The sequence below is a fragment of the Electrophorus electricus genome, chromosome 14, assembly GCF_041902795.1.
Source record: "Electrophorus electricus isolate QZ-2024a chromosome 14, ASM4190279v1, whole genome shotgun sequence".
Classification (NCBI taxonomy): domain Eukaryota; kingdom Metazoa; phylum Chordata; class Actinopteri; order Gymnotiformes; family Gymnotidae; genus Electrophorus; species Electrophorus electricus.
The window spans coordinates 11,855,028-11,865,846 of record NC_137510.1 but is presented as its reverse complement, the minus strand read 5'-3'; the positions used below and the strand labels follow the sequence as shown (position 1 = coordinate 11,865,846).

The window sequence follows — 10,819 nt, the reverse complement described above, 5'->3', positions numbered from 1 at the left end:
TTGACAGTATTTAACGATAACACTCCACTTCTATTTCGCCGAATTATTGAATATCTTTTCTCAGTATCATAAAGCCTGAATAAAACTCTGAATTAAATTGACGGCTAATTGCACTTCTTTTTTCAATAGCATTACCTTAATCTATTACTATAGCCCCAGATGAATCCTGTTCGAATGTTGGTGAATACATGACACAGAGCTTTATACAAAGCTAACAAGTAAATTGTAATATTCTACGTAGACTTCACCAGTTCAGAAATATCCCTACCAGCAGAGACTGTCTTTTCGTTTATGTTTGGCGCGGACTGACAGAAGTTCGTACATGAGTCAGCCAATCAGAGAGCGTATTAAACTGACACGCCTTTATACGCCTATAACGCAATCAATTCTGCCTAGCACAGACGCGTGCTGCTCTGGTAGCTGCACCAACTATTGAACTTGCTTTGCTAGTGCAGTCTCTTGTCGACTATGTTTCACATGGCGAAGACGTCGGAGACCTGAAGTTTTGTGTAGACAGGAGAGGTGAAATAAAAGACAAGCATGACTGAAAGATTCGTTGTCATCCCCGTAGGTCACGGCAATGAAAGCACGAACGCGGGGGTTCACCATGACCCCTTACCTGGCTTTGGAGATGAGGGAGCTTTAGATCAGCGTGAAGCTGTTCCTATCCTTGAGTATAGCAGAGAGCCGAATAAATACGGTGAGTGGTGATTGCTTTGATACCGTTCACTACATGCAGACTTCAGCCAATTTTAGAACCATCCTGTATATAATCTGATGTTAGTTACAGTATTATTATTATTATTATTATTATTATTATTATTATTATTATTATTAGTTATTATTATTAGGCAGTTTATATATATATAGCGCTCTGTTCTCGCATCTTTTAGTGGATTTGAACGGTATAGTACTTCTCACTGTATGTTCACGAATACTGTAATTACCTAACTTTGATTGCATTCATCAACATTCTCAAGTGTCCTTGCCTTGTACAAAAATAGAGACACTTACAAGGGGCACACAGCATGCTCTAGTTAGGATGGTTAGCAATTGTAGTGTTGTTTATTAAAAAAAACCATCAGGCCTCTTCAGTGTAATACAGACACGGGCTAGGTTAGCATCAGAGAGCAATGAGGCTTAGCATCTTCAGTTCACCAGAATAGCTCAATTAATGCAAGTTGGTGCCTGTGCTTCTTTATTTCTGTACTCTGTTAACGTTTGTGTGTGTGCGTGTGTATGTGTGTAGATGTGTGTGAGTTTGCTTGTGTGTGTGCGTGTGTTTGCTTGCGCTGCCAGTTGACTTATTGTGAAATAGAATTGGGTGGGGTCTGCACATGATAAGTACATGTACAAGGGCAAAAGTTAGTTTGTCTTTTAAGCAGTGGCTATTCTTTGATACACTGCACTTTCTATGCTCAGATATCTCCTTTTATTAATAATGACGCTCCTTGTTTGTTTACGTGTTACGTTAAGTTGGTAGAGTCTCAAAGTAGTTGTCCGCTCTTATACATTAGGTACAGAGAAGGATTCTGTTACCATGACACATTTATCAAAAATGCCATACTCAGTTGAATCACTGCTTTGAACATTCATTTGCTAAATTGGATGGGTTTATGTAATTTAAGCCTAATGTCTAGTGTTGTGAATGGTAATTGCTGAATGTGTTTCCATGTTCATGTAATTATTCACAATGAGCACAGTATGGGATTATAATGCTTCTCCACCCCTCAGGTGTGTCACATGTGTTGGCTTCCTGTGTTGTCAACCTTTTTAAAATTGTGGTGTAGCCTCGCAGAGGGTACAAATTTCAAAATGTTTGTTATTAGATATTAGATCAGATATTTATTAGATATAATGTCACACATTTATGTTATTAGATAATAGATTAGATCATTGTTATATTAGGCCTTGATTAGATATTTATGTTATTGGTATAAGCATTTATTTACCTTTGCAACTATTGTGAGAAATATAGTAGGCCTGTATTTCACATAAATGGCATTACTATTGTAATGCCATTTATGGTGTATATGATTGAATAAGTTATGTAATCTGTGGCTATGTTTAGGGCTGGACCTTTAGGTTAGTTTTACTCAGTGGCCGTTACAATTAATTACACTGTGATAAATGCCTTTAACAGCAAAATAAAAAGTAATGAACTATGAACTCTTGTTTAGCTAGATGCCACTTTCCCTTAAAGTGCACAGAATAAAGATTGTCATATTGTCTGACACTCATGTATTGGCTTCAAGAAGCTTGAGACTGCAGAAACAGCAGCAAACGTGGATAATTCTGCTGTTAACCTGACTCATCAAGAGCATCTCTTGGCGACTGTAGCATACTCAGTATTTTCTGCAACAGAATTGCACACATCAGTCACCATTTGAGTCAGGGATCTCATCTCACATTACTGACCTGTACTGTCTGCTGTCTTGTTAATTTGCTAAAGGAAATTAAATAAATTATCCTTTAGTCTTTTAGGCACTGAAGATATTTCACAAAACACTTTCAATTTCCATGATTATGCAAAATTTCCCCAACATATTCATGATAGAAGGGTAGTGTCATGAATAAAGAAAAACAGATTTAAATCTGATATTATCCATCACTTATTCTTTATTCTATATAAACTAACATGTAACATGTTAACATGTAAGGATTTCGTAAAATATATGTCTGTGTCATTGTTATTATCCATTGTAGTCTGTTAATATTGTGCTTGCTGTATCCGTCATAAGCAGCACTATTCAAATACTTTGAAAGCAACAATAGTTCACTTGATGGAAAATAATTCACAGGCTTTCTTGTGGAGTTCACAGTGACCATGTCTTGAAATATACAGTTTCTGTTGTTATTAACATTATTAATGGCACTCACAATATTATTAACAAAATATTCAAATTTTCCCATTTTTCTTTTACTGCATCTCACATTTGCTTTGCTGAAACCTGTATATAATGCAAACATCACAGAGAAGCTTGATCTGGAGCAGTCGACTGCATCCAGTAGGTATTTGGGTTATCAGTAAAAATGACTGACTTCTTGGAAGTGCATTTCTCTTGCCCAAAATGGACTAGTGGGGTTACATCCAGGTGAAACACCCGACTGGGAATTGTGCCTTCCTTTAGTTGCCTGACTTACATGGGCTATGGTGTATGTAATTACACACTCTTATAGCAGAGTGGTTCTGCCAGTAAAACTCAAATCAGATTTGATGTTCCATGGACATTTATTTAACCTAATTGCATTCATTTGCTTAGACAAGCTATACCACTCCGTGAACATTTTCTGAAACACAGACTCATTTCAAATTGGAATTTAATAGATCAGATTCTTTGTGTTCAAGCTTGAAAAGAAGTTTAGATAGGTTCTAGAGTAATTAAAAAATAGCATTTAGTCTAGTAAATACATAACTGTAAAGATCTTATTAAGTGGTTCTCAGAGGTAGAGAATGCTTTGCTCTTAAATGGCTTTTTATTAGCATTATTCAACAAGTAGTGGCATCCATTAGTAATTGGTGAATGTGATGAACAAGTTACAGCAAGGTGCAGGAATGTCAGTAAATAACACTGTGTACAGCAGATTGCATGGCATGGCATATGAGAGTCACAGCAACTCATCTTTAAACCTAAACAATGCCATATGTATTTAGTAAAAGCAAATAAAAAACAAACAAGCAAACAACAACAAGAAAATGTTTCCTGCCTAACTTGTCAGTTTGTCAAGTTCCTGCTCAAAGCACTCCTAAAAACCCTGCATTGTTTTTATTTGGGCAGTTGTCACACATTTGGGTGTTGTTTCCCCTGTGTTGACTAAAGTGTAATCTAATTTTCACACCTGCCTGTGTGCGCATCGATGTTGGTTGGCAGAGGCTAAAAGGGAGAGTGAGTACTAGGTTGTCAGGTAGGCTTTATATGGACCTTTACATGGAGTCTCTCTCAGTCAGGAAACAGCGAAAACCTGACTGGGCATTCAAGTTCACGACCAGGCTGTTCCATGCTAGATCACTGGGGGCTTGACCTATGATTTTGGCACCACTGCATAGTAAGGTGCAAAGACATAGAAAGAGAAGTGCTTAGATATCGTTGGTTAAATAGTAATCATCCAATCATTTATGTGTGATTTTATCATACATTTCAATAAAAAGGACACTCAGATGCTGTCTTATAAAGAGGTGTTAATTGTATGGTGTAGAGATGCTTTGACTTCTGAGATTATTTTCTGAGACCTCTTGATTTCTGAAAATTGTTTGGATTCACCTAATCATTAGAAAGAAAGAATTAACAATTTTAAGTAGTTTATTTGTTATCTAACATGCTGCTGTTGACTGGTACCACGTATGCCTATACTGAGAATAGTGTTTCCCTCAGCACTTTGGTGTTCTCACTTTTCCTTCATTAAGCCTCATAAATCATCTTTATAGTCTTATAATGAAGATATTTGCAGTAGTGCATGCTCTAATGGTCTCATGGGTATTCTAAAGGATCTTTGGACACCAATGTGGTTTTGAGAATATGGATATGAACACTTTATTAATAGGCCATACAGTTGTTATCCTCAATTAACGTTTTGCATTTTGTTTTTATCTATAGTAGCGCCACCATTTTTTCTGAGGCCTCTGTGTATTTTTCCACTGCATGCTAGAAGACTTGCATGAAGCTCACAGTTAATCGTCGCGTGAGTCATCATACCCTCCATGCCCGCTTACAAACGTTTAAAAATGCAAGACCAAAACGGGGTTGCCTTTTCTGTCCATAACGCATTATGGGAATTTCCACCTCTCTAGTGTCTTGTTACTGCCTGCAGCTGACAGAGCAGTGTTCATGGCATGAACCTCCCTCTATAGCTTATGCACCATCTGTCTCTGTAAACAGTCATTGTCGCAGATCTGATTGGGCTGGCAGAATGTAAGTGGGGAAAAAAAAACTAAATTACAATACATACTGGAAATAGTGTTTGGAAGTAGATTTATTGGTTTAATTGAAATAAATGTTAATTTACAGATCTTTCCAAAGAGCTGCCCTTATAATGTACAGGAGCTAAACAAAACAAACAATCAAACTCATTGTCTTCGGTAAATTTTTTGGCTTAGTCTTTGTAACCAGGCATGATATACAAGGTGATTTGTGTACCAGCTCTCTTTCATGAATCTTTACATAAAAAAAAAAAAAAAAACTGCACCAGGGGTGGTGTTTTTAATCTGAACCCCATGCCCTATCTTTGACTTTGCTGAACGTCTTTGTTATTGTTACCATACTGAGAATTGTCTGGCTGCAGCAATGAATTCTACCTTATTAAATCTCAGGTGACAGCCTTTCTCAGTTGTTTTACTGATGGGAGTGGAACTGCCTGAGGCCTTGTAGCCCCAGCAGATGGCCCCCGGCGTCACACTGTTCTCCTCCCTCCACCTATCCCCCTGGTCCAGGAAACCTCTCCCATTCACAAGGGCAGCCTGCAGCACGCTCCGCGAAATCCTCCCGCTGTGTGGTTTCCGTTGCATAAGTGATTCCATAAAAAAGTAGCACTTGATCCTGCCACGTGAAACAGACAGCTGAGAGAGTGGCATGTACTGCAGCATTTGAGAAGGATACCAGCGAGACTGCTCGTGGAGCTGTCGTCACCTGCTAATGGCTGCCTGAGTTAGAAAGGAAAGCTCTCGTGAATTTTGACCAGTTGTCCATGATGAACTGAAAGGTCTTTACAGGTTACTGAATATCTATTTTTGTGAACATCCAGGTTTGCAATGTTACAGTATAGCTCCACAGCACTTACCCTCCTGTTCTGAACTTTTGCCAAACATGCCTACCCTTTTACAGTCTGATCCTTTTTGGTAACAACAGTACCCAGCAGGGGAATGGGTTCGCAGTCTTTTTTGATTATTGCATGGGTATATATGGATCTACTAATTATAATCTGAAATACCTAAATAGACACAATTGTTTGCTCTTTTGATTTAATTTTAGTTGCATTTGGAAAGGTCTGACTTTTTTGCCTGTTCTATGGCTTTTAAACACTCTATTGATTACAGGGAATTCTTAAAGAAGAACACTCCTAGTTCTCTTACTTTAAGGTAACCACTGGTCTTTACTATAAGCACTGCAGTCTGTTAAAACAGACTAGCTCTGACAAGTTCCATATGTACCAAGTTTTGTAGTGATGTCTGGTAAAATGTTTACTGTGGAACAGAGTAGAGTAAAACTGATTGGGTGACTACAAAACATGCAAAGAGAGAAGAAATCCTCAACACATCTGTGATTGTTTCGTTTGTTGTTCCCTCAAATTGTATTGCAGTATCACTTGTAATCCAGGCTTAACCGTTGCCTCACACTGTTGATTAAATTCCTAAATAAATCATCACTTAATGTGTATAGAAGCTTATCTAAGAGGGACTAAAGAGCCTTTGTATATTTCCTATTTATTCGTAAACACCTATATTTGGCTTGAATATCAGCCTTCTCCATTTTTTTTCATAATATTTGAATTTGATTAGGTTGTACAGTATCAAAAGGTTATCTTAAGACAGCATATACCTTAATCCTATCTGAGTCTTTTTCTTATCTGAATTTATTTAAATTTTTTGTCTTGTTCTTAATTCAAAAAATGCTTGTCAGATGAAACTGCTGAAAACAAGAGCACATTAGCTTTAACTGAGAATCACCAGAAGGTGGCATCATAATTCTACAGTAAGTACTGTTTATTTTTGGATCTCATATCTAATGCATGTCAAATGATTAGAGATTCACCATTTTTCTTTAGCTAATCATTTTTCTGTGTTTGTGAAATTGCATCTCACCTTTGCCAGATGAAGTAAAATGAAATGTGAATTTATTTTGTGTTCAGAAACATAATTCAGCAGATCTAACAAATTGTGTGATCCCCATACACTCTATTACCAGTATGCTCTTTAATTATTCAGGATGTCTAGTGCCAAGCTTCCGCTCCATTTCTGCTATTACCTGCCTCTCCTGTCTTTCAAGGGAAGAATGAATTGCTGGCCTCTATATAATGGCTGGTTTAAGGGCCATCTCATCTTTTGTCTGCATTGACAAGATTAACCTAGGCCCTGGGCTTTTGCAATCAGGCTTCACAGTGGAAGGTGCCTTGAAGCCACACCCCTCTCATGACATGGCCAGACATAGAGAGGTAGAGAAGGGCTCCAGTAAAGGTGTATTGATTTGGGGATTTGAATGAAAAATGAAAGATCTGTGTTCTAAAGGTTCCAGTGACTTTCTGTCACTTTTCTTTTTTATGGTTACTTTCCCAATAATCTGTACATTTCATGATGCTTCCACTTGGCTTCTTCCACATGCTAGCAGGTGTGTCATTCTTACCCAGTGCCCAGGAAGCCCAGTGATTAAGGATGAAGCCCAGGAGAAGGAAGTAGGAAAGCTGCATTATGCTCTCTTAGTTAACAACTGATTGCAGACTGGCACTAATACACTTAGTGGGGTGTGTAAAGTGGCCGTTAGTTGTTAGGATTCAACATAAACGAAAGCTGTATCAGAATAACAGGGTGCCTTTGGAGCATAACACTGTCAGTAAATCAAAGGTCAAGAAGTGAGACAGCCCTTCATTTTCAAATGACTAAACCGTTAGGGTGAAGTCCCTGGGATGTGCTGGAATGTTTTTATTTGCTTTTGGGAGCATGCTCAGTTACAACTGGGTTGTAAACTCTGATGTCTTGTACTGTTGAAACTCTTTGTGTGTGACTATTTGCACAGTTTACATTTTCTAGGGTGTGTTGTTGCTGTTAAAAGTGTCTGTCATTGCGTTACCAATAATTGGTCTGATATTTCCAGTGTTTCCAGAAAACTGTATGGATTAATGATTCTTGAGGTTAGCCAAATATGGTTCCTTTAGAACACTCCCTTCAGCTTTGTCTCCCATAGGAAGGTTCAGTAGCCCATCTCTGTACATTTGTTATATTTCCTGATGCATCAATACCCACATCTAGCCACCATGCCGAGAATAGAAGCAAAAATAGATTTCTGTTCTATGTTAATTTGAAAAATAAATGTTTCTGTTCAGCATCATCACAACCCCTATCTAGACTATTAGCCTATGTCTATTATAGCTTTAGACTAACAACCTTTGTAATGTTTTTAAAATGTAATGCTTTAGCAAGTAACAGGGAACTATTACAAATGACTAAGCTATTCCAGAATAGCTAAAGGGCATGTTCTGAGTGCATTTACGTGTTGGTGGGTATAGACTCCTGATTAGGCTTCTTTTGTAAGAGACTTTTGCAGATTAGTTTGATTAGTTTTAGGCCTTCTAAGACACATCTTCTGATGAGAATCACTGGAAGAACAGTTTCAGAGATAACAAGACAAACTCATCTTTCTTTCCTACTCTCATCTGTCTTACACTGGTCATTTAGGAAAATGATTTTTGGATGAAATTTGTGCCATAACTAATGAGGATGTTGGGTTTACTAGGCAATATAACCTTTGCTGTGAGTTCAGCACATTATTATGGCACATAGCCCAGAGAAGGCTTTGTGAGATGGCAACAGCATCAGGGCTTGACGACAAATCTGTCCTGTGTTGAACAATTACTGTATTATAAGTTCATTTAAAAAGATAGCTGACGCCATCACAATGAGCCACTGTAATGACATGCAGTTCAAATCCCACCTTTGGGTTTGATCAACATCAAAAAAAAAAACTAACCACCATTTTCAGTCTAAGTGTATGAGCCCCATAGTAAAGTTGCTAGAGGCAACAGAGTGGGTGGACCATTCTCATGGAAGACCCGCCCTTTTATGTAGGCTCTAATCCAATTTGCTGTGACTGATTGGTGAAATGTAGTTCACAGTGCCTCTGTATGTGCAGATAAACAGTTTGGCCTTATGCCTCTGTTATTTCAAGGTCACAAAAAGTTGCCTGACAATTTTGCATCATATGTGCATTGCGGCAATATAGATGCTCATATTTATTGAAAATAAGATTAATTGTATGTGTCTGTACTGCCAGTTTGACCCTTATAGCCAACTGGATGTGTCATCGGTTCTTACTACAGTCTGAGCTGTATTTAACATTATATGCCCTGTCTTGTGGAGAACTTTGCCTGAGGGTGCAGTTGTAAGAAAAAACAGTTCAGGAAGAAACATTTCATTATTTAACATATTTTATACCACAACCACAATAAAATTCACATTGGCTAAGAGAACCCAGTGGGCAGAGGACACAAGCCAGAATAAACACACTGAATACTATGTTTGTGAGAAATTTTATTGAACCCAATAAGATTCATAACCCCTGTCTAGAGATAACCCAGGAACAAGGTGGACAGTTTCCAGCATCATACCTTACAACTCATCTTTTTGGACTTTTTTCTTCTATGCTTTATTCCATTATATAGTTCATTTAGAGGGAAATGACTGTAATTTGACTCCATAGTGATATAATATTCTAAGATATTGAATCCCATGACTTGCAGAAAATAGCTAGAAATAGAATTTCTAAGCAGCCGTAAAATAAAGTCACCTAAAACCTATGTGACTTCATTCATTAAATGTTAGAGGGGCACCTTTTGTACCTTTTTTGTTTGTTTGTTTGTTTGTTTCAAATATTTTGGAGTTATAAATAGATTGTGATGTCTTTATGAGATTCTTGAGTTTAGACAGTTTTCAAATCCAAATATGTCTTCTAAGTCTTTATCATATCGTGGGGAATACAATAAACTGAGCTTGTAGTGAAGCTTGAACAGATGAGTGACATGTGGAGTGACATTATGATAACTGAGTAACTGGGTATGATACTCATATAAGAACAAGACCATTTCCAGCAACTCATATTTTTTAGGATCAAGGCTCAGATCTTTATTGGTTAGAAATGTATGTTTGACCATTCATGCTGACATGTTGAATATTATTATGTGGATCCCATTGCTGCTGTGGCTAGGAGAAACTCATCTGTAAGGTCGTTTTGAACTGCTCTTGTAAAGCTTTGAACTGCTACAGTTCTGACTGGGTTTCATTGCTCCTTGAGCAGGAATCAGGCTTTTTTATGTCAAGCCTTTTTCCCTTTGTCTGAAAGAGAGGAAGTGGTAGAGGCCTAAACTTAATCAATAGATTCTTTCATCTCCTCTTCTTTTGTCTCTGTCCCTCTGTGGAGATCCCGACTCCCACAGAAAAGAAAGGCAGACTGTCTTTACAGTGTGTGTGTGTGTGTGTGTGTGTGTGTGTGTGTGTGCGCGCGCATGTGTGTGTGTGCGCGTGTGTGTGTGTCTTTGTGCCTGGCCCACAAGGCGGGGTTGTTTAAGCTCCATATTTGGAGGAAGGCTGGTCACATGGGCCACCGGTAACCAAGCAGTAGGAATGAAACGGAGAACTTCGAACTACAGCTGAGACAAGTCATCGCACGGGAGGAGAGGGAGTTGCTCACGGGGGGGGTAGAGAAAAGACAATAAAGGCAAGAGACAGAGCAAGACCAAGCGGGAGCGAGATAAGGAACGGGAGACGTGTTGACGGAAAAGCACATGGTGAGAAAATGCCAACAAACTTCACAGTGGTCCGCGTGGGTGACGGCAGGAAGTCGTCCTGGGAAGACGGAGATGATAGCAATGTCCTGAGGGAGGAGGATGAAACAACTCCAGGTGAGCCTAGCTTGTGACATTTGTGGACCTTTCTAGAACCTATAATGTGCTAAACCCTGAGCCACAAGGCTATATAAAAATACGTAACCCTTGTGGTTTTTCTTTCTTTTTCTTTTTTTAAAAAATATTTTGTCTGCCTTGCTTGCACAATAAAGTGGAGCCTTCTAGAAACACTTTTTCCTCTTTTCACACAATGGCGAGAGGAACACTTCTCAAT

The 10,819-nt window shown here is 38.4% G+C and overlaps 1 protein-coding gene across 8 annotated transcripts in view; it reads left to right on the top strand.

Annotated features, from left to right (window-relative positions):
- The first annotated feature begins 416 nt into the window (after window positions 1-416).
- slc12a7b (solute carrier family 12 member 7b) overlaps window positions 417-10,819 on the top strand; it is a 44,772-nt gene continuing 34,369 nt past the window's right edge. For 3 of the 8 annotated variants that reach the window (XR_014116790.1, XM_027002947.3, XM_027002946.3), the window contains exon 1: window positions 417-700. Coding sequence is in view for 7 of the 8 variants with exons in the window: in XM_027002947.3 (XP_026858748.2) it covers window positions 541-700 (160 nt within the window). In the remaining variant the exon portion in view is untranslated. Of the gene's footprint in view, window positions 701-1,249; window positions 10,603-10,819 lie in introns of all 8 variants that reach the window. The other 5 variants (XM_081695699.1, XM_027002948.3, XM_081695704.1 and 2 more) reach the window with 5 other exon arrangements.